At 43.1% G+C, this 23,127-nt stretch overlaps 2 protein-coding genes across 3 annotated transcripts in view; one reads left to right on the forward strand and one right to left on the reverse strand.

Annotated features, from left to right (window-relative positions):
• Nucleotides 1-23,127, reverse strand: part of GABRB3 (gamma-aminobutyric acid type A receptor subunit beta3) — a 200,545-nt gene that overhangs the window by 142,320 nt on the left and 35,098 nt on the right. The gene's annotated exons all lie outside the window — the stretch shown is intronic.
• Nucleotides 1-23,127, forward strand: part of GABRA5 (gamma-aminobutyric acid type A receptor subunit alpha5) — a 71,631-nt gene that overhangs the window by 2,391 nt on the left and 46,113 nt on the right. For both annotated transcript variants that reach the window (XM_081197576.1, XM_081197577.1), the window contains exons 2-5: nucleotides 51-206; nucleotides 15,209-15,330; nucleotides 18,163-18,230; nucleotides 18,351-18,571. In XM_081197576.1, coding sequence (XP_081053702.1) covers nucleotides 51-206; nucleotides 15,209-15,330; nucleotides 18,163-18,230; nucleotides 18,351-18,571 — 567 coding nt within the window. The remainder of the gene's footprint in view (nucleotides 1-50; nucleotides 207-15,208; nucleotides 15,331-18,162; nucleotides 18,231-18,350; nucleotides 18,572-23,127) is intronic.

The following is a 23,127-nucleotide window of genomic DNA, read 5'->3' on the forward strand; positions in this document are numbered from 1 at the left end:
GTCTTTAAGTTAACACTTATGTGCATTTCTGCCTCTCTTGTCCTCTGCAGTTTCAGAACAAAGGTGGCGAAAGGTATACCCCTGCAAAATCAGCTGCTTCTATTAATAATTTCACTGGGAATGGACAATGGGATGTTCTCTGGTTTTATCATGATCAAAAACTGCTTTCTGCTCAGCATTTCTATGAGTTTAGCCAGTCATTTTGGGTAAGTTACCATATGTAACATTATTATTATTATTATTATTATTATTATTATTATTATTATTATTATTATTATTAAAATGAATGGAAACCATTAGTTCCAAGGAGTTAAGAGAAAGCATCCTAATGCATACTTGATACCAAGAAATGGATGTGGTACAATGACAAAATGCTGGATTTGGAGTGATCAGGATTGTGGTTTTGCCAGCCTCAATTCCCCCATCTGTAAAATAGCAACAATATGGACCTAATATATAAGGATATTTCTGAGCTCATGTAAAATACCAGACACACAACATGCAGAGTGTTTTACTGCCGCTATCGTCGTTATTTCTTCTTCAATATATGTAGTTGTAAAGGACAGGGATGTGAGCCAGTCAGTTCACTGTGTGCCTGAAAACACGATAAAGCAAGCAAAATAATTGCATGAGTAACTTGCTCATTAGCTTTCCCTGTTACTGCTTGTACCCTCCAGAAAGGGGAATTAAAGCATTAGTGAAATGCACATGCTCCATGTGTATTCAAAACTTGTGCATCACACCGAAAGGCAGCAAGGCAGATGCACAAGTCCCTTCCTCGTGCATTGGCTTGAAGGGGGCGTCACTTACACACCTGCTTTCTGTCCCTTCTGGAAATGGGCAAAGCAACCTTCAGTTCCCCAAGCTATTGACCCATTATGTCATGCCTAAGCACATTGTTTAAACTCTTCTGAGCATGTTTCGTGGCCTGAGTTTACTGCTACAGTGATCGCATTAGGAACAGGGATGTGGCAAGTAGACAGTATGGGAGGCGGAAGCGCAAAAATGTCAGCCTTCTACTCGAATGGATCACCCTTTCTGGACTTTGGTCTAATCCTCCTACACGCAGGGCAAGACTCAAATGCCCTGGGCCTTCCTCCTTCCTCTGTTCCCTTCCCTTCCTACAAAAGATGGTGAATCAGAGAGGAAGTCCCCTCGTCACTGGCAAATGACACTCTCAGTGCATCACTTCTCATTGGGTTATGGGCCTTGTCTGCAAGACCCATTGGTCCCTGGTTTCCTGACCTCTGCCAGAGAACACCTTCTCCACTTCCCCTTGGGGTTGGTGGCTGATGGAAAGAGTAAGATGCTTGGGAGAAGAAGGTTGAACAACCATCAAGGGCAGCCCCAGACATCCCCCCCCCCCAAAGCAGCAGCAAATGGCACTTTTCCAAGTCAAGGTCCACAGTACTCCTGGTCAGGGCTTTTTTCCAGCCACAACTCAATTCCAGCACCTCTCAGATGGGTGCCATTGCCATTATAAGAGAACAAAGTTCATGGTGAGCTCCAGCATCTCTTTTCGTAGAAAAATAGCACGCTCCTGTCCTGGACATATGCAGAATTAGCTTTAAAGGAATTTTTTATTTCAGATCAGTAAATGCAGCAAACAGCTAGTGCTGCCTGTCCTTCCCGCAGGTACAGAGGTCTGCCTCCTCTGGGGGCAGAGATAAGTATTTTTTTCATAAGTTGCAATATATCCTATGTTTATGAACAATTCCACCCCTCCCCCATAATTTTGTTGCCTTTATCCATAGAGGATTACTAGTGTAGCCTTATCCTCTTCATTCTTTTATTATTTTTGGTGGGGTTGGTGGGGGAGAGAGATAATGAAGATTAATTATTTGTGTAGGTGGTGGTGGGGACTGCTGCTACTGCCCCCTCTCCCCCCCCCCAGCAATTGCTGCCTGCAGTGGACACTTTCTTCTGCCTAACGCTGAGGGCTGGCCCTGTTCAGGGTAAAAAAAGAGAGAAACCCAAGCTTCAGGATTGTTTGATTCATATAGCCAAGCAGCCGATCTGATTTATGAGCTGAGCAGCCGGGGTCTTGCCCTCTCCTCCATAAGAAGAGCCAGGCTTGTGTTCCAGCACTTCAGCGCTCTGGGATCACAAAAGTCAGCATCGCTGTAAATCAACAGAAAGGGAGTGTGCCCATAGGTTGCAAGCTCCTGGTTAGCTGAAGGAAGTGGGAATACTGTTAGGGCAATGGCTTGCTACCTATCTATATTTTGCTTAACTCTTTCCTGTGTACTTCTGGAAATATGAATTCGCTAGGGTGACCTTAGGCAAGCCACTCTTCCAGACTCAGGGCCAAACTAGGTGTGCAAAGCAATGGGGGGTTGTTTTCTTAGGCAGTGAAGAGACCTGATCTCCGTTCAGTTCTTGGTGGGAGAGTGAACGCTGTCTTCATCACTGGAATCAGACTCCTCTCCCTCAATGATTAGTTAAGGAAAAGCAAGGTACACAGCTGCCTGCTACATACTGAATGCACATCTGTTTTGACCCCCCCTTCTCTGTTTGAAATATTGAAATACACTGGCCCACCCTATAAAATGGTTGCAAAGATCAGAAAGAAAGAAAAACCACTCAAAAGTGCAATATAAATGCTGAACAATTACTACTGAATGAATCTGCAAGTTGCATTTGAGAAATTGGGGTGGGGGGTGGGGGGATCAAATCAACACTTTTGGTGAGCCCATTGGGGGAATGCTTTAGTAATGTGCTATACAGGCAAGCATTGAGGTTAAATCCAGAGTTGCTACATTCTTACTTGATTATTGTAGGGAAAGGAGAAAACTCATGTTCTTGCAATTAACAATGCGACCCCGGTGGATTTCAGTGGAACATCAATCTTAACCAGAAATGTACTGAGATATTTTTTTGGGGGGGTGTTTTTTGTTTTTTTAATGCACCCTTGTCCTTTCCTCAGAGCTTTGTAGAAATCTTATTTTACAAAAACAACGTAATATAGGTTAGTCAAGTTTCATGTTTTATATAACAACCAAGCCAGATGTTGCAAATACTTGGACCTCAGGACCTTGTCTTGAACCAGAACAAAAAAAAGTTTTCCTTGTATTTGATTGTCTCCTCAGATTTTTGTTTGATGAAGTCACAAAAGAGACTGAAAACAAAAGTAGACAAAACAAGCCAATTGCCCAGAACACAGTAGAAACTCATAGTAGGGTATATCTCAGTTGGGAGGGGTTGGGATGAGCTATGCTAAATCACTGGCTTCACTGGAAAGTGACATATTGTTCTGGTTGCCTGGGCAGTTGGGACACTGATCTCTGCTTACTTGGTAGTTTAAGAAGCAGGGTGGTGAAGAATAAGGGTTGTCAGAGCAGAAATGTGAAAGGAAGATAGGAGCTGTCCAAGGAAGCCCTCTCCAATAGCTCCCAAGATCACAGCAGACAAGAGTAAAAGGAAAAATGGGTGAGGTTAAAGCCAACCTCTAGCACTCTTGCTTGGGGTTGTTTGTATTGATACGCCATCAATAAAAAGGACAGAAATTTGTGCATAAAGTTTAAAAGCATTTGATTCCTATAGTTTAAAGAGAAATGCACATTGCTATTGTGAGGGTGACTGACAAGGTGACCCGGGTGCTGTCCAGGTGCTGATTGTGGACAGGCAATTTCAAGGTCCTTCTTCTCCCAGCTTATGGTTCTTGGACCCAGACAGGGCTTTTAAAAACTTGATGCCTTCAAATAGAGGTTTGTCTTCTGACCGCTCTTTAAAAGGAGACTATCCTCTGTAAAGTATGGTGCATGAACACCCTAAGGCTAGGCCAAGTAAGCTTATCTGCCCAGGACACTCATGGAGTTGTAGTTCTGTGCGGAAGGTTAGGGATCTCCAGCAGGGGCTTCCATCTTAGCACCTCCATTACAGTCTTGCAAGCAGGACCTAAGAGCAACAACCCCTTCTCCACTGGTGATGCCCAGCAATTGGCAGTCAGTCATACTGCCTCCAGCTGGGGAGGTAGAACATAGCAGTGCAATTCCCAGGACTCCTGGTAGGAAGTCAGGCCAAACAAAACAAGCCTAAAACTGATTTGTGTGTGTCACATGAGTTGTAAATCGGCCCTCTTTCTTTGCTTTTATATAAGGTTCCAGAGACATGAGGACACAGGTTCTGCTGCTTTGCAGTTCATGCGTCTGTCAGTATTTGTGTTGTTTAGCTTCATTATTATATTGAACAGAGTACTGAACAAATGATTGCTAGGGGCTTATTTAGCCAAGAGGGCTGGGGGGGGGAGGAAGTTTCCAATTCTTAAAAAAGAACAGCAAAAAGTAGAGGGAATAATAGTTGTTTACCTTGGCCATTGGACTTTGGACCAGACACATTTAGTGTTAAAGTGCTGGACTGCAAATATAATTAGATATTAAGAAATAAAGTTGGTAGTGCCCTGTCTGTGGAAGTGCCCTTACACGTATAACAAGCACTGACCCTGTTAGCATTTCTGTGCCAAGTTAAGGTTTATTTGCCCAGGTATTTGAGGTTTTGCAAATTGATGAGTATTTCATCTGTTCTCTCTCTCTCTCTCTCTCTCTCTCTCTCTCTGTGTGTGTGTGTTTAAGATTCTTCCTTCATTGGATGTTGCATTTTAGTATCTGTTAACTGCTATTTTATGATTTAGGAGGTGGTTTTAATGGGTGCCACCATAGTATGTTGCTGAAGGGAAGATTCATGATAAAAAAAATATTTTAAAAGAGAAGTAAATCTGATCTCACTAAGCCAAATAGCAGCTTTGGGGAGGGTGACGAAGAAGAAGAAGAAGAAGAAGAAGAAGAAGAAGAAGAAGAAGAAGAAGAAGAAGAAGTGGAAAGGATGAATAAGAGGGATGAGAAAAAGTTAACATCTCTGCTTATTTGTTTCTCCATCCCACTTAGAATAGAAGGTCCACGTCTTGCCCATATAAGAGAAATGCAGGCTGCTGTGCATCTCTGCACTGGAGAACACGAGAAAAGGTTGCTGCTGCAAGGCAGGGAAAGTGCAGAAAAGGGAAATGTGAAATACTCTCCCACACCCTGCTCTGCTTATATCATGGCCATGTGCAAATCAGTGGTCACTGGTGCCCATTTGGACTGGCAGGGCAGAAGGCAGAGAGACCAAGAGCAGGTAGAGCTAAGTCAATGACAGGCAAAGCCATGAAGGTGGAGACTAGCTGATGGAAGACAGAGGCTGGAAGTGCAGTGCCCCATTTGCCCCAATGGACCAAGCTCCGTTGATTCAAATCCCCTTTAAAGGCACTTCAGGAATAGAATCAGCTTTCTTGAGATAGGGAGCTTGCACCTCTCCATGTGCTTTTGAAGAATGAGCATCATTAGGCACTCAAGTTCTTAAGATCTGGCAAGGAACTGGGGTGGACTGGAGTGCTGCCCTCAGCAGCAGGTTTCCCAAAGAGAAGGAATGCAGCAGATCTGGAGTTTTAGAGCACACAGTGGCAAATTATTGGCTTTCTGAGGTCACCTGAGACCAGGAGCATGCTCAGTAAGGGTGCTAGACTGTCCGCCTTGAATTGCCTGTGGTTCCTGATTCTGGCTGGCAGCGAGAACACCACTACCCAGAATCCCCAGGTGATCCCAGAAAGGCTGTCCCATTTGCAAAGCTCTCGGTGGCTCATCTGCAAAGTTCCCACTTGGAGCCTCCTCCTTCAGAATAGCTCATCCTATTTTAAAGCAGGAGAGTGGACTAAATTATCTATCTGCATCCTTTCAGCTATTATGAGTCTTAAATGCAAGCCAACATTTTCTAGATGAAATTTGGCCTTGTATCTTCTTTCATTCTCTGATTCTATTAAAAACAAAACAAAACCCCACACACAATCAGATGCAGACGCCAGAACCAGGAAAATTAGCCATCTTGTATGATTCAGGATAAAGCTTTCCCAATGAACGGTAACAAAAGCAGACATTTTAGTACAAGACCAACCCGGCAGGGATAGGCAGCCTTTCTGCATTCTGCCATTTATCCTTGCAGCAAAGCAGTTCTTAAAACTGGTAAAACTCACCGAACAAATCCCTGTAACCAACTGCAGGGGTAAAGTTCCTAATTCACTGCAATGTTGGCTGTAGACTGTCCTGATGCTCAATTCTCTCAGCAATGCAGGGATGTGTGGAAAACGTGCATAATAAAGCACAGAAATTCTGTCCTCGTTTAGCTGCGGTTTTGTAACTAGCTTGTGAAATGTTTGGGGATTCCTCAGAAAGGCCCTATAGATCTTCATAAGGCTGGGTCCCATAATTTAAAGCAGCATTTTCAGCAAAGCCATTTGACACCTAGAGTTGTTGTTTGTCACAACCAGGCACTTCTGTAATTACTTTTTGTTTTACGGTGCATTTTGTAAAAGCAGTAAACTAAAATCCAATGTACTATAAGAGATTCAATATATGGCCTTCCTAGTCACTGTAGAATTCAGAGAGGCCTCTTTTATTCATAGGATACTATGCAGCTAAAGTATTTGCCAGCCACTTGGATAGCAATTTTTGGCCAAGAAGTACAATATGAATCCTGGGGGGAAATAAACGTTTAGGAAGTATAGCCAAAACAAAGTTCGTCGTTAATTTGCAGCATAGTGATGCTTCAAAAGCTTAAAAAAAATTAGCAACATCCATCCAAAGCTGTAACAATGGAGAAAGTTCCTCCCAAATTAGTTTCAGCTTTGGTTTTAATACTGTAGCAAAAGATACGCAATGTATCTTGTTATCGGGACAGAAGCCTCAAAATGCTACTAAATATATATCTTGAAAATTCTTAATTTTGAAGAAGAAAAATTTACTAGGTGACGCACTGGCTATACTTGAAACCCACACCTAACTATCCAAATTTAAGCAGGTGTGGTGGTTATTCCCCCTCCCCTTTTCTGTACACCCAAAGCTGCTCTCCCCTCAAACCCATGAACCTAAACTGATACATTTCAATAAATGTTTTAAGTGGGGAATATCCATACACACATGAAATTGTGGTGGCAACTGCACCTACATTGTTTGAGAATTGGGAAGAGGGGGGGAACTCCCCCCTCCCACCATTCATCTCTGCTAGAAAAGTTCGAGGAAACCCAATATCTGTTTTCCAAAGTCAGAGAGCTCCAGATATGCTCCAGTAAGATACTTTGCATATTCCCTCACTCACTTCAAATATAGGAGACAGTTTTGTGAATGTATTATAATGTGTCAACTCAGATCACGGACTTTCCACCCTGACATGAGTTGGACATTGTATAGATGGGGACGCTCTGAAGTGTGTTTTCTGCACTGATACGCAACAAATATTTTTCTGGCATTCTGAAGAGATCGATTGCGATGGATAGATCAAAGCCTTCAACATGGGAGAGGCATCTGCCAGTCTTTAGCAAAGACAATATGCTGCAACAGGCCAATACTCTGCCATTTTCCTCCATCAGTGAACAGCCTTCCCTAATCTGGTGCCTTCCAGCTGTTTTGGACTACAACTCCCATAAGCCCCAGGCGTATGACCAGTGGTCGAGCGTTATGGGAACTGTAATCCAAACTAACTGGAAGGCACTAGCTGAGTGAGTCATTCAAAGTACTTCACATATAAGTGTCCCTCCCTCCCTCCTTACTGTACTCGTACTTTTTTTTGTCACTTTTGCAAGCTGAAGACAGAGAACAGTTGCTGATGTTAATAGGGATATATATTACATGCTATTGTGTTTTTCTTTCAAGGGTTTGAAGAAAATATACACAGTTCTCCCCTGCCATTTTATATTTACAACAACCCTGTGAGGTAGCTTAAACTGAGAGGCAGTGACTGGCTTCATGGGTCAGGGAAGGATTTTATCGTGAGTCTCCTTGCACCACTACTTCCCACTGACTTCCCACAGTCATTTTCTTCAGAGTTAGTGATGCTGTGCTTGGTGTGTACTGCACACTCCTCTTTGGCCCCGATTAAGGGTTTTGTATTGTTTAAAAACCTGCAAACACTATTTGACCTGAGGCAACGGGGGCAAATGGAAGAGATGTCTGTACACCATGACAGCTAATGGTTCTCTCTGAAAGCACTTTCAGCTTTCTTTAAAATGGTTCTCTGCCTCATGCCATACCCTTTCTTTATGAAGATATTGTAAAGTATTCTCTCTGCCTCCTTCTTCATTAGATTTGCTTCTTTTCCAAGACCAGGAAATAAATTTACAAAGGGACTGAATCATAAAAAACTCAGTCTCCCTGTTGTGAAGAGACACTCTCAGAGATCTCCATTTCCACGGGTGAGATCCATGCACCCCAGAGCCATCAGTGATAAGGAGAATTTGTATCAGGAGCTACATTTCACTCGATGTCAAAACTAATCCATCGGTTTTAATTACAGAAATGGAAGGAGCTCATTAAGGGCAACCCTCGTTGACGTAAGATTCTTTCCCACAGAACATTCACCAGTGTGTTGTTGTTTTTTAATATTTCAGATGAAAAGCTCTACACTCTCCCAGTAGCTAATAACTCCCAATATTTTGTTCCTGATCAAGCCACATAAATCATGCCCGCCAATAACTTTGGTGATCACTTTCTATTTCAGTACTTCTGAAGTTGTGGAACAGAGAAGTATTAAAGGAAAGAAGGAACTAGGGCACATACTAGTCTGGTGCAGTACCTAGAGTGTTTGATTTGGATGTGGGGAAGCTAGGTTTTAATACCCAATCAGCCCCAGAGGTCTCAACCCAACCTACCTTTTAGGGTCATAGTGCAGCAGAATGCCCCTCTGAGCTTCTTGGAGGATACAGATAAAATACATATCCTTTTCTGTAGTTTCACAAATTCAGCATGCCAATATGCTGCCAGCATGAGTTAGACAAAGGCAAACACAAATTCTTGCTTGACTGAATACTCTCCCATATCGGTCGGTCAGATGGGGTGCTCAAAAGCAGGGTGCAAGCCCAATAGCCCTCTCCTGCAGTTGTTGCTCACCATGTTCAGAATCATAGTGCCTTTGATCACAGAGGCATTATATAGCCATCAAGACTGGGAGCCATGGTAGGTTCACTCTTCTTGTTTGGAACTATTGGCAGTGGGACCAAGGATGGTGAAGTATTGAGGAAGTGCTAAGCACTGAATCCTGAAGCTTCTTAGAAAGTCCTTAACCAGATCCTTGAGTTCTCAACTCTGGATGAGCCTTCCCTGCTCAGGGAGAGAGCTCTGGCACACAGTGTTGTCATAGTGCTCCCAAATTATGGAGACATCTGATTGCTTTGACAGTTTTGGAATCTGCTTTACCATATGTGCCTAATACTTTTTTGGGGAACAGTTGTATGCCCATTTTGCTAGAGATCAAACATCCATCACTAATCCACGAGTAATCTACTCTGGATGAAATGATTCACCTCTACTTTGGTTGATGTTTTAGTGTGGATATAGACACCCAATTGGGATGGTGACCAATGTGGTGAAGCTACCATAGTGTGACCTTTGAAGATAATTGCCAGCTTTTGACACACCACAGTAACCTCCTGATTAATAACATGTCAAAACACAGCCTGTGATGGCTTCACTACAACAGTCACCATCGCAAGTGGTTTCCCAAATTCATGTTGTTGCTTTTCAATAACATGCATGCATGCATTTCACTCCCTGTGCAAAAGGGGGCGTCATTCTTGGGGAAGCATAGCCAGTTGGGGGAGGGCATCTGTGTAAAAGACACCATTTTATGTAATGCTCTACATGTGAGTTGCAGCTTGTGTCTTACGCAATAAGGCTTTCTGTAAAAGAATTAGATAACAGTTAAAGTGGCCCAGAGTGGATTTTTCAAGTGGCACAATAAGAAAAAATGTACTCTTTCATTTTATTGCCAACCAACATAACAAAGAGATGAGATTTCAGACTACCAATCAACACATTCCAGGGACTCACTCACAAATGGAGCTATGCTTTCCCCCAGAGAAAACCCATAATAGTTATGAAACATTGCAATCAGATTCTAGACGGAGCCAAGCTCTTTTCTTCTTTAGAGCTTGGAATTTTAAATAAATAAAAAAAATGCAAACAGCACATATTTCATGCAGGTAAACATATGCTGAATCAAGCAAATTGCATCTCTTGCCAAAACAATTTAATAGTCCAATCAGTTCAGCTTCACTGAGACCATCAAAAATGGCAGGTGAGATGCCCAGCAAAATAAAATCTGATGTCAGGGTGGGAGGGAGGCTCACATCACTCACATGGAAGGCTAAATCATTCACAATTTTTCAGCATCACCATCCCTATTACTATGAGATTACACAAACAGGTGTGAGAGAGACAGGGAGGGAGGGAGGGGGAGAGAAGACAATGACAGACTGCGGTTACTTGTTGTCAAGGCTTGCATATGATGTCCAGTTGGGCACTGGAAATCACTAGAAACCATTTTAGGCTTCCAGTTCTTCTCCCTATTCTGTTTCTCTCTCCAAGTTGTTTCCTTATAAGCAGCTTTAGGCAGAATTAAAATTGCACCAAAGCTTTACAAACCACAAATAGTTTGTGTAATGAAAGAGAATTCACCGGCACACTTCCCAAGAAGTGTCAGCCGGCCAGGTACCAAACAATGCAGACTTCCCTTTCTAAAAAGCTCATTGGATTCCTTCTTTTTAGATAGTTTTTCAATGTAGTGCTATATTATATTACATAACATAGGATGTAATTGCTTCCAGGAAATACCGAGAGCAGGAGAGTGTTGGATTAGACAAGAATCATAGGCTTTTGCTAGTCTTAACGTCTCCTTGAAGACAAACACAATTTCAGTTTTTTAAAAATCCATTGGGGAAATGCTTTATGGCGTCCTTTTACTGCCCTTAGAGAAGAGAAATTACACAAAGGGTTTCAGCTTTCCCCATGTTTCAGCCTGGCCAGTAGAACAGTAAGTACATTAGCTGCTTTTGTCACTGGTCTGCATTCACTGTTTCTAAATTTCTAAGCAAACCCCTAGCTTTTACCATGATGGCCAAAAGAAATCTTGCAGACACTTTTGACAACAGTTAGAATTTAAGATGACCATACGATCCATCGTTCTTGGTATTCAATGAGACTGTGAATGTGAATTTCCAGGCATGTATAAAGTTCTTTAACGGAGCAGAGAAAAATGCTTATACACAGGTGTAAGATTGCCAGAGCCAGAGAGAACATAAGAAAAGCTCTGCTGGATCAAACCAGCATATTCTCACACTGACCACACATATGGCTTTGTGAAACCCGCAAGCAGAACCTGTATGCAAGCAGGATTTGTGTTGTCTACTTGCAGTGCCAGCAGGTAGCTTTCTTTCTTGCACCTCTACCTAGCTTTGGGAACGAGGGAGGAGGGCTGCAGGATCTCTTAATCCAGAATGCGGCAGCGAAACTGGTGACTGGGGGTGGCCGCCAAGACCACATAACACCAGTCTTGAAAGACCTACACTGGCTCCCAGTACGTTTCTGAGTGCAATTCAAAGTGTTGGTGTTGACCTTTAAAGCCCTAAACGGCTTCGGCCCAGGAGCGTATCCACCCCCATCATTCTGCCCAGACACTGAGGTCTAGATCCAAGGGCCTTTGGGAGGTTCCCTCATTGCGAGAAGCAAAACTACAGGGAACCAGGCAGAGGGCCTTCTTGGTAATGGCGCCTGCTCTGTGGAACGCCCTCCCACCAGATGTCAAAGAGATAAATGACCAGACATTTAGAAGACATCTGAAGGCAGCTCTGTTCAGGGAAGTTTTTAATGTGTGACATTCTAATGTATTTTTAATCTTTGTTGGAAGCCGCCCAGAGTGGCTGGGGAAACCCAGCCAGATGGGTGGGGTACAAATAATAAATTATTATTATTATTATTATTATTATTATTATTATTATTATTATTATTATTACTATTATTCCCACCACAACTCCATCCCAAAGCCCGTGAAGCTTCCATTCAGCTTAGGGAGGGGGGTGCAATGCTCTGGCAGCGTCCGAGAGACCAGTTTCTCAAAATCTCTTTCTCCTCCAGGTAGACAAGCAAGAGTAATGATCAGAGTTCAAGGACACATTCCAGCCTGGCAAAAATACTCCAGGAGGGTGTTATGTGTGAGGGGTGTGGCCTGGGGGAGAGTAGGAGGTGTGGCTGGAGGGGCATGTGGCCTTGGGAGAGTCCAAGGGTCAGACAGGCCTGGAGGGTGGTATTTGGCCCTGGGCTTAAGATTGCTCACCTCTAAGGTTCCTCTAAGGATTGCTGCAGTATTATATTATGTGTGACACTAGAGTGTGACTGATAAGCTTCATATCCTGTTATTCCGAAACATTTGTAATTAAGAACACTAATTATGACAGGGTGGCAGTTCCAAGCCTACAGTAGCTATGGGCAGTCCCTGTTCCGTTCTCAATCCCAGTGGCATTTATTGTCCATGTTAAGTGAGAATGGCCATGGGACTGGATCCCTGAAGATCCAGCTTCCATTATGGTTTTGCTCGGCATTACACAACATTGTGGCCATCACTGCTCGCAATAACAATTTCATAGGATTAAAATGTTGCTAAAGACTCTGTGTAGCAGATGGCGGAATTTGATCCTCTGGCTGCAACTTAATTAAAGTGGCGCGTTGACGGTGACCATGATCAACTTCGGGAAGAAGGCCTTTGACCCATTGGCTACTTATCTGCAAATGTCTGCAAATGTTTTCCATTTACTCATCTCAGATTCTGGAGTCTGTCCAGCAGTAGCAGAAGAGGAAGGCAATGGGTGCCACAGAATGTCTAGGAATTTGGTGGGAAATGTAACGCTAAAGCAGAAAAAAATGATGGTTTTTAAAGTTGTTCTGAGTAGGGGTGAGAAAGAGACTTGTCATCACCTTACAGAGATTATAGAAAGACTGTTCCTGCCCTCTGGCTTAGAATTTGAGGCCTGGTGCTTACAAATATCATTTGTGGGGGATAAACCTGTCTGTGGACTGTACTATTTCAGACTATGTGTGTGGACTCATGTGATTGAATGTATCTCTAATATTCCCAGCACACAGAAAACCTCCTTATCAGGGAGAAGTGTTGGTTTATTCCAGTAGTCCTCACATTTTCAGGCCCAGGACATACTTCTAATCCTAACCAGCATTTGGGGATCCATTTCTTAATCTTTTACCATACATTTGCAGGGTGGTAGTGTTCTGGTTGAGACCCACCTCAGATCAAGCCGTGTCCCACTTGTGGGTTCCAACCCACCAGCTGAAGACCAGCGGTTTATTTTATTTATTTATAAAAAAATATTTACATACCACTATTCATTAAAAAAAACTCAGAGCAGTTTCCAGCAGTCACACATAAAACCATACAATAAAAACCATGTAAATATATGTACAGTCATACCACGGGTTACAAACTCTGCGGGTTGCGAGTTTTTGGGTTGCGGACTTCACTGAACCCGGAAGTACTGGAACGGGTTACTTCCGGGTTTTGGCGCTCACACAAGTGCAGAAGCACAAAATGATATCATGTGCATGCGCAGAAGCGCCAAATTGCGTCATGCGCAGACACGGTGCTTCAGGCTATGAACGCTGGGGGTTGCGAATGTGCCTCCCACACGATCACATTTGCAATCAGAGGTATGACTGTATATATAATAAAATCAGAAACCAGCCTTAATGGAAAGATGTATTCTTAGTTGCCCGCAGAAGCCGGGAGGAATAGAAACACTTTCAGGTGGAATTTAATGGTCTAAACCAGGCATGGCCAAACTTGGCCCTCCAACTGTTTTGGGACTACAACTCCCATCATCCCTAGCTAACAGGACCAGTGGTCAGTGATGATGGGAATTGTAGTCCCAAAACACCTGGAGGGACAAGTTTGGCCATGACTGGTCTAAACAGAAAGAACCTGCTGAATTGCTTTGGCATAGCAATCCCACAGGACTGGGCTGATGACCCCAAAGGCTCCATTTTGTCAAATGAGCCTCATCAGGTTGAGGAACAAGTTGTTAACCCAGCCTCTGAATGCTGAAGGTCCCAGGTTCAATCCCTAGTATCCCAAGAAAGGGCTGGAAAAGACTCTTTTCCTTATATCCTGGAAAGTCATTACCAGTCAGTGCAGAGTATTGAGCTAGATAGGTTAATGGTCTGACACAGCTTCCTATGTTCTCTCTCTATGTGTGAATGGAACATTCAATCCTGTGAGCCCACCAGCAGTCAGAAGTGGAACAGTCCAGAAGCCAGTTTCCCACACCATATGCACTTATGCAGTGCTTTTTTATGGGGTTACACATACCCCTAAACATTTTGTGAGTCTGTGTACTTTTGTCCATTTACTGTATTTATTTCCCCCGATTTGAACTATAAAATGGAGATTTTCCTGAGTCAAAATGAGAGTACCCCTAAACATATTTTAAGAAAAAAAGCACTGCATTTATGGAACTACTAGAGAAACAAAGAAAGGTGACAAAAAAGGAAAGGGATAAAGAAGGGTGAACAAATCTCAGGTCCGTGGTGTTTAGTTGTTTTTTTGCTAGAACCCCAAGATCTACTAACCAGGTGGAAAAGAATGGCTGAGTGGGGCAACACACTTTTGGAATTAAGGAGCCTCTGAGCAAACTGAATTTGTTTTCAATACCAAAACTGAATGCACAGCCCTTTCACACAAAATCCCTCTCCAGTTCCCCCCCCCCATACTTCCACCCCTGATATCACCAGCTTAATTTAGAAAAGGAGGAAGGGGAAGACGCTTTGTTGTCACTGTTGTTAAACAGTTGGGTGTCAGAAACCTTGCTTATCTGCTGCAAATTACTGCTTGATCTATCCAGCAGAGGCTGGTCCATTTGATCATAGGCTGACACTGCCCCAGCAATCTCAGTGCATCCTCAGCTGGCCCCCACCTGCCTTCCTTTGAACTTACAACCAATCAGGGCATGGCTCTGTCTGTAATTGGCTCTGGCTCCACCTACTGTTGGCCTCCCTGCCTTCCACCCTATCAGTTCCAATGGACACCAGGCACCACCGGACCTGCCAGAAGATTCTGATTTACTCCTGGAAAAGAGGAAACAAATTGTACCTAGAAGCCCTGACAATAGGGTGAATCACGCTTTTTGCAGTGCAGCATGCACATGTGTTGTGCATGATATGGGGCACCTGTGTGCATGGCAAGCAAAGTCCAAGAGCAACCAAGCCATTGGATTTTCCTGCAGTCCTTGTTTAAGCTATCCATTGTCAGATGCTTATGAGATCGATGACACAACCTTTAACTCTTTAGCTGTCTCTCCCAGTTTTTATTGATGTGTCTTCTCCACCCCCCCCCCCACTTTTCGCAGCTTCTCACAGATGCCAACAGCTTCAGGGAAATATGATACCAATGATAACATCACCATCTTCACTAGGATTCTGGACGGCCTGCTGGATGGATATGATAACAGGCTTCGTCCAGGCCTGGGAGGTACAACAGATGTTCCTACAAGCATGCCATTGTAGGGAAAAATGCTTAAAACAGCATGCAGTCGTGTCCTAGTAAGAGATGACCAAGGATGTGTTTAGGGAGCAGTGGGAGATGGTTAAGAGATCTCCAGAAGGTGTGCTGAAAGCAGCAGAAGAGTGCCACAAAAATCCCCTAGTGCTTTTGTTTTCTCACTGGTTGTATGTTAAAGATTTTCCCATTTTCAAGTTAGAAAAAGCATCCCTGGCCCATAGTGTCTGTAATCCGTTGCATCGTTCTCAGAGCAGATCCAGAGAAGTCAGATCACCTCCTCAGTGTGTACGTCAGCCTTGCAACCAGACAAGTAATTTGGGGAGGGTGGGAGGAGAACACTGATTTTAAGTTATAGTGGCTTTGCTGCAAGACTGTATGAATGCCACTTGCTATACTGTTTATTATTTAAATCCCACATTTTCAGAGATGCTTCAATATAGATTTAAAGCAATACAACAACAAAAAAATGAAAACTGAACAATTAAACAACACCAGCCGCAATGTAGTGGAGACCAAGTAATAGAATGTCTTGTCAAAGGTTGCAAAATGACCCAGTAGATGAATGCTTTCAGTCACTTCCTAAAGGCCGTTAGGCATTATTGGAACAGGAACAGGAAGTGAGTTCAGCTGTCAAGGTGCCACCACTGTCAAGGCCATGCCCCTCACAACCACCCACAACCCCTTCAATAGTTTGAGTACTCAGATACTCTGGACAGCTCCATACAGACTCAGGCTGGATACTCCATAAAAGCTCAGATGTTTCTTTAGCAGCAACCATAATCAGAATAAACCTTAAATAGGAAGCACTGATCTATCCCAATATCTAGCTCTGCCTTTGGTGAGAGATAACTTTTTATTTGAAGAGGATCCTCATCCACTGAAAAAGTGGAGTTTGACCCCAGGGTCATCACACTTACCTATAGAGTAGGTTCTTCCTTTCAATATCTGGATAGAAGTCATATAGAATATTCCCTATACAGTGGTACCTCGGGTTAAGAACTTAATTCGTTCTGGAGGGCCGTTCTTAACCTGAAACTGTTCTTAACCTGAGGTACCACTTTAGCTAATGGGGCCTCCCACTGCTGCCACGCTGCCACCACACAATTTCTGTTCTCATCCTGAAGCAAAGTTCTTAACCTGAGGTACTATTTCTGGGTTAGTGGAGTCTGTAACCTGAAGCGTCTGTAACCCGAGGTACCACTATATCTGTTTTTGGTTAATTGCTAATCATTTGCCTCTCAAATCTCAGAATGCTCTATCTTGTAAATCAATAACCTAAATATCTGATAGTGTTACTATAGCCCCAGGTTGTGATGTATATCACATTACCAAGAAAACATCACCAAGAGTTCTGGGATTTTCTGAAAAGATTTGTCATGTAAAATCAATATACCATATCTAAATTACTAATCTGAATAGTTGGCAAAACTCACGTTTGCCTTAATGACCTAGGCTTTGTTATGACGTTATCATTCCACAAAGCAAGGAAGGATAGAATAGAACCCTTAAGGGGAGAGGGAAAAAATCCCCAAATGAACTTTAAGCAGTGCTGAAAAAGATCAGAGCATCAGTTTTTAGTACAACCACGTGAATACTAACAAATGCAGCCACTTGTGAAATTTGACATTGTTAAATGTTATCATTTAATTTTACCAGTCCAGCTGTTTTTGAAGCTGGGCAGACATAATTAATGTCCTCTTTGTACCAGAGCTAAACACCATTCCTTTCATTCACTCTTCTGATGGTTGTGGGGACTGGGCTGCTAATGCAGGCATGTAGAAACTTGGCATGTACAGTGACCCATTTTCTTTCAATGGAAGGGCACCTCTGTGTCCGCACCCCTCTTTGCACATCTATTGAAGCAGCCCACACATTCAGGAGCTCCACATTGTGTGCCTAGTTACATGTACTTAAAGGTAAAGGGACCCCTGACCATTAGGTCCAGTCATTGCCAACTCTGGGGTTGCGGCGCTCATCTCACTTTATTGGCCAAGGGAGCCGGCGTACAGCTTCCGGGTCATGTGGCCAGCATGACTAAGCCGCTTCTGGTGAACCAGAGCAGCGCATGGAAATGCCGTTTACCTACCCACCAGAGCGGTACCTATATATCTACTTGTACTTTGACGTGCTTTCAAACTGCTAGGTTGGCAGGAGCTGGGACCAAGCAACGGGAGTTCACCCTGTCGCAGGGATTCGAACTGCCGACCTTCTGATCGGCAAGTCCTAGGCTCTGTGGTTTAACCCACAGCGCCACCCATGTCCCCCTACATGTACTTAGGCCTGCTGAATTGCCAGACTTCCTTGCTTGCATTTGTCTTGTAGGCGGAGGTGATCTACTGCTGCTACAGTGGTACCTCAGGTTACATACGCTTCAGGTTACAGACTCCACTAACCCAGAAATATTACCTCGGGTTAAGAACTTTGCTTCAGGATGAGAACAGAAATTGCACACTGGTGGTGCAGCGGCAGCAGGAGGCCTCATTAGCTAAAGTGGTGCTTCAAGTTAAGAACAGTTTCAGGTTAAGAACGGACCTCAAGAATAAATTAAGTTCTTAACCCGAGGTACCACTGTACTTACTCCTGCAATGTATCTTTAGCTTCAACAAAGTGCTAAGTGCTGTCCTCAACACAGAAACAATATGGTAATTGCCCAGAAGCCGCGTAGTATTAAGTGGAAGAGTCAGGATGCCACTGAAGGGCAAAACCTTTCTTTGCTTTGCTATTGCTATAAGATTAGGTGCTCCTCAATGCAAATTGCCAGCTGATGGAGCAGTCTTAATTGTTTACATTTCTTTGTTGTAGAGAGAATAACAGAGGTGAAAACAGACATCTTTGTCACCAGTTTTGGCCCTGTGTCAGACACCGAAATGGTAGGTTGCCATGCTATGATTGTCTAAATGTCCCCTGCTGCTATTTGCTAGAATAATCTGGAGGATTGGTTCATTCTTATGAGCTATGGCACTTATACAATGGTCTCTGTTTTACGCCAGGAATATACTATTGATGTTTTCTTCCGGCAAAGTTGGAAAGACGAAAGGCTTCAATTTAAAGGTCCCATGCAACGCCTGCCTCTGAACAACCTCCTTGCCAGTAAGATCTGGACTCCAGACACCTTTTTCCACAATGGTAAAAAATCTATCGCCCACAACATGACCACTCCTAACAAGCTTTTGCGCCTTGAGGATGACGGGACCCTCCTCTACACAATGAGGTGAGGAGGAAGATTGTGGGTTTCTTTTGACGCTTGTTCTGTGATAGGTCCCCATTTGTGCTGCCCTGTGTTCTTCACAGGAGAGTCAAGGGGGGAAAGTCTCTTGCATGAGAACATCAAAAGAAAGCAGAAGGCATAATCATGCCTTATAACTAGCAATTAACATACAGCTTCTGAACAATGCCGATCTTTTTAAAAAAATTATCTGAAAAGTAGATGATGCAGACTTTTCTTTCTTTCTTTCTTTCTTTCTTTCTTTCTTTCTTTCTTTCTTTCTTTCTTTCTTTCTTTCCAAAAGACTGGTCCTTTCCCATTGTATTTGTAGCTGTGATTTTGATCTAAGCCAGAAAGTTGAATCTGTCACTGGTTTGGTACTTATTGAACAATCAAAGACTAGGTTTTTCTTTTCTTCCTTGACTTTTACTAATCCTAATTAACAGACCATGATGTTAAAGCTTTGGCGAGCGCATGAGAGAGGCTTCATTTTAGCAGGTGCCCTTTTTCAGATCAAGCGAGTGCTTTTCAAAAGTCTTTGTGAGTTAGATCAATATCCATATCTTTCATAGCTCTGGTCCTTTCTGATCTAGTGATATTGGAAAGACATACTTTTGCACTGCAATTTGTAAAGGTGGTGGAATGGATTATAAGCCTCTCTGTGGCCTGATTATTATTATTTTTTATTCTCATTGCTAATAAATAGGATGGAATGTAAGCCCCTCTGTTGCCTGACTGTTGTTGTTATTGTTGTTCTAATTGCAAATAAGTGTTCTGTAATAGTTACTTAGGAGCAACAATTGCATCAGAAGTGTGGTCACACAGACAAAAATCTATAGGAAAATTAATGCATTGCATATCATGTACAGCTGCCTGTAAAATATGATTAATGACAAATGATAGTGGCAAACTCTGGAATTGGCTGGACTTGTAATAGTGAACTTATTATGAGTTCTTCTCCCATCTCCTGAACTCATTGGGAACTCAAGTAAAGTTTCATCCCGGCTCATTGTGACTTTGCTAGCACCATCACATTTCTACTGATGCAGACATCCTTTTGCAAAACTTATCTGGAAGTGGCTGCAGCAACAAAAAATAACCTTCCTGTGAGGTTTCTGTACCTATCAGAGTTTTCTCATTGCTAGTAACAGCATGGTGTAATAGTGGCTAAGAGACTGAGCTATGATTCAGGAAGTCCCCAGTTCACATCTAGCTTCTGCAGTGAACCTCCTAGGTGGCCTTAACCAAGCCGCTCTCTCAGTTCCCTCATCTGACAACTCACAACTCTGGACCAAGTTACCTGAAAGTCTATCTCTGTCTGTATAGATCTGTAAGAGCACTTAGATCACCTGATGCAACTCTAGCTGTGGCACTGCATCCTAGAGAGTATCATCGTGCAGTGACCTGAGAATGCTTGCCTCAGAGAGCAGAGCCCTAGAACCCTTTGAGTCCATTATAGTTTAAGAGCACCTCATCAATTCCTATCATGGTTTGCAGCAGGGAAGGACTTTCCCCACTCTTTATGAGCCTGATTGCTACTTCACCAGAACCCTGGTTCCTAGTGAGGAAGCCAAAAGGTGTTGCTTCCTAGTAGAGCAGCGGTTCTCAACTAGTGAGTCCCCAGATGTTGTTGGACTACAACTCCCATCATCCCTGAGCTCTGGCCTTGCTAGCTAGGGGTGATGGGAGTTGTAGGCCAACAACATCTGGGGACCCACAGGTTGAGAAAGGCTGTAGTAGAGGATTGACTCCACTTGGCTCCAGAAGCAGAGGGAACATATTTAATCAGAAGCATTCCTGTCAGGTTCTTTTCCCTGTGTTTGAATCTGTTCTTAGCCTCTAGGCCAGGGGTGGGACACCTTTTCTTTCAAATTATTTTTATTGGTTTTCCAGATTCTTACAAATCCAACCAAATTACTTTAATTTAATACAATTTCTTTTTTAAAAAATCAGGTTTCCCGCTCCTGTTGTAAACATATGTCCATCTTTTCCTCCTGTAGCCACATCATCTCTTCATTAATATCCATTTTATCCTTCACTTGTTGTCCATTCTTATAGCCGACCATCATTGTCTCCTTACAGACAGCACCTCGGTTATTTCTTAAAAATATAAAATGTGTTTCATGTGTGTAGTCAGGGCTGGATTTAGGTTTGATGAGGCCCTAAGCTACTGAAGGTAATAGGGCCCTTTATATGTCCAGCTGTCCTTTGTCAACAACAAATTGTCGCTGCTTTTTGTGTTGAATATATGCTATATGGTAATTTATGGACCTAATAGGTATCTAAAGCCATTTGCACATAACAAAATATGTATTTTATCAAAGTAATTGTTGAACTGAAATACAATTAAGAAGTATATTAATAGTCAAATACAATTAAGAAATCTATTAATAGTGAAATAATTATTAAGCTCTAACGTAAAATGATTTTGCTGTTGTTGTATGTAGGTTTTATTTTATTTGTTTTTAATCTTATATTTTGGAAATGTACATCCAAATCGGATAGATGCATAATGTATAGTCCTTCATAATCGCTTTTGTCTCAGACCCGGTGTGCTGGGAGAGTTAGTTCTTATTTTCCTTTGTTCCTTTGTTCAGTCTTTGCAATGTTTACAAAGTCACATTCCAACTCCCGCTGTTCACCATTTGCATGCAGGTTGCGGCTATAAATAACTCACAGATTACATGTCCACTCTGCCATTAAAATCCCACTCTGGAGTTCTTCCTTGGCATGCAGCTGAAGACAAAGTCTTTTCTCAAATACAGCCCCTTGCCAGATCAAGCAGCAGCCGAGGAGTGGGGCACCTTTTTGACCTGGCAAGCCAAATCTTTAACTCCCCTCCCCTCATGGGCCAACTTTGAAAGGTGGGTGTCGGGTCTGTCAGTCCTGCTCACAGTGGTGTCAATCCTCGCAGGGCCTCGCCACATTAGTGGAGGGCCTCGCTGGGCCCCATGGCTTCCTCCCAACACACATGACTTCACACGTGTGTGTCGCATGTGTGATGTCATGCGCAAGCGATGAGCATTTCCCCCACACCCCATGTCAGGCAGAACTTGGCGTCTCTGTTTAAATTCTTTTGATATTGTCTGCTGCCATAATGTAGCCTTGAAAGGCATCCCTCCTCAAAGCTGAAGCTCTGCAGCCATGAAACTTCCAAGTGCTTTGTTAAACTCTGGTTCTATGACAAAGTGTCATAGTTGCGAGGACTCAGTACAGAGCACAGAGTAAGCAGCAGCAACAGCAGCAGTCAGATGAAAAAGGGCCGCCACTTAGCAGCAAGATACAATGCCGCTGGAAGAAGAAACATGCATGATTAGAAGGCAGTCATTTCTGTGCGTGTGCCGCTAAGCCACGGAGTGCAGGCCCAGAGAGGAGTTCTAGAGGGCCACTCTAGCCATTGCACTCTGTGTCTGGTCCATGCTGCTGGCCATTCCCATAGATACTCTTCGACAGTGGCTGTAGGCAGAGGCTCCTTTGCAGCATCCTGCTGCTGTGGCACCTGTAGTTGCTGGGTTTGTTGTGAGTCCTCCTGGGTAGCTTTGTGGGACATGGTGATTGAAGCTCTGTAGAGGAAGAGGCATCAGTGGTGGTAGCAGACCACAGAGGGAAGATGCAGCAAGGGAATTGGGAAGACATGGTTTCCCATCCATTACCTAAACCATTGCCCAAAGCTTGTTGAAAACTTCTGAAAATCCTTCAACGTAATGATAGATTTGTTGTAAATATTCAGTTTTGTAGTGCAGAAAATTGCCCGAATACAAAGGGCTCTGCCATTCACAGAACTTCTGTGAGAGTGAGAGTCTAGCCTATTCATTTCAGTCTTACTTTATCTTATTTGTATCCCCAGACGATGGGGATCCAAAGAGCTCTCCCCCCGCTTCTAACTTATTTTCACAACAACCCTGTGAGGTAGGATAGCCTGAGAAAGCAGAAATGTTGGGAGTAGGTATCTTGGGTGCTGAAATGAATGTGGCAGATTTGGGTTTTGAGGACAACCCAATGTGTTTACACACTATGTGCTAGATGAGAATTAAATAGTTGTATCAGGCTGCCGTTTGTGTTATTGCTTTCATTTTGGGTTGGGAAATCCCTGAGTAATACATAATCATATCAAAATGCCTCTGCAGAGCTGGGCTGCATTTAGAACATCACTTCTTTCATCATGAGTGTTCCTGTGATATTTTTCACTGGCAGAAAAAGTAATGATAACATGCACCGGTTTGTCCTTAGAGAAATAGCTGCTAGCTGGAAAATGTCAGGTTTCAAAGTGTGATGTCTCTCTCTGTGTGTATATTAGCAAGTTGCTTTCCCTCACATTTAGTAACCATGGTGCAAATTGAGAAAGCCCTTGTTATGCTTGAGAATTGTTCCATTGTTTTAAAATTCAGGCTGACTTTGTTCAATAATAAAGCTCAGTGTGACCCACCAAAACCTGTTTTGGGCTTGAACAACCACATGGTTTAGCAGCCCTGGAGGTTATTTCTATGAGATCATTACAATTCAGAATTGAAATCCTAGCTTCTGTGGATGCAAGTACAAACACATTTCATTTTAAAATGTGC

This window comes from Podarcis bocagei, assembly GCF_964188305.1.
Source record: "Podarcis bocagei genome assembly, chromosome: 6".
NCBI lineage: Eukaryota > Metazoa > Chordata > Lepidosauria > Squamata > Lacertidae > Podarcis > Podarcis bocagei.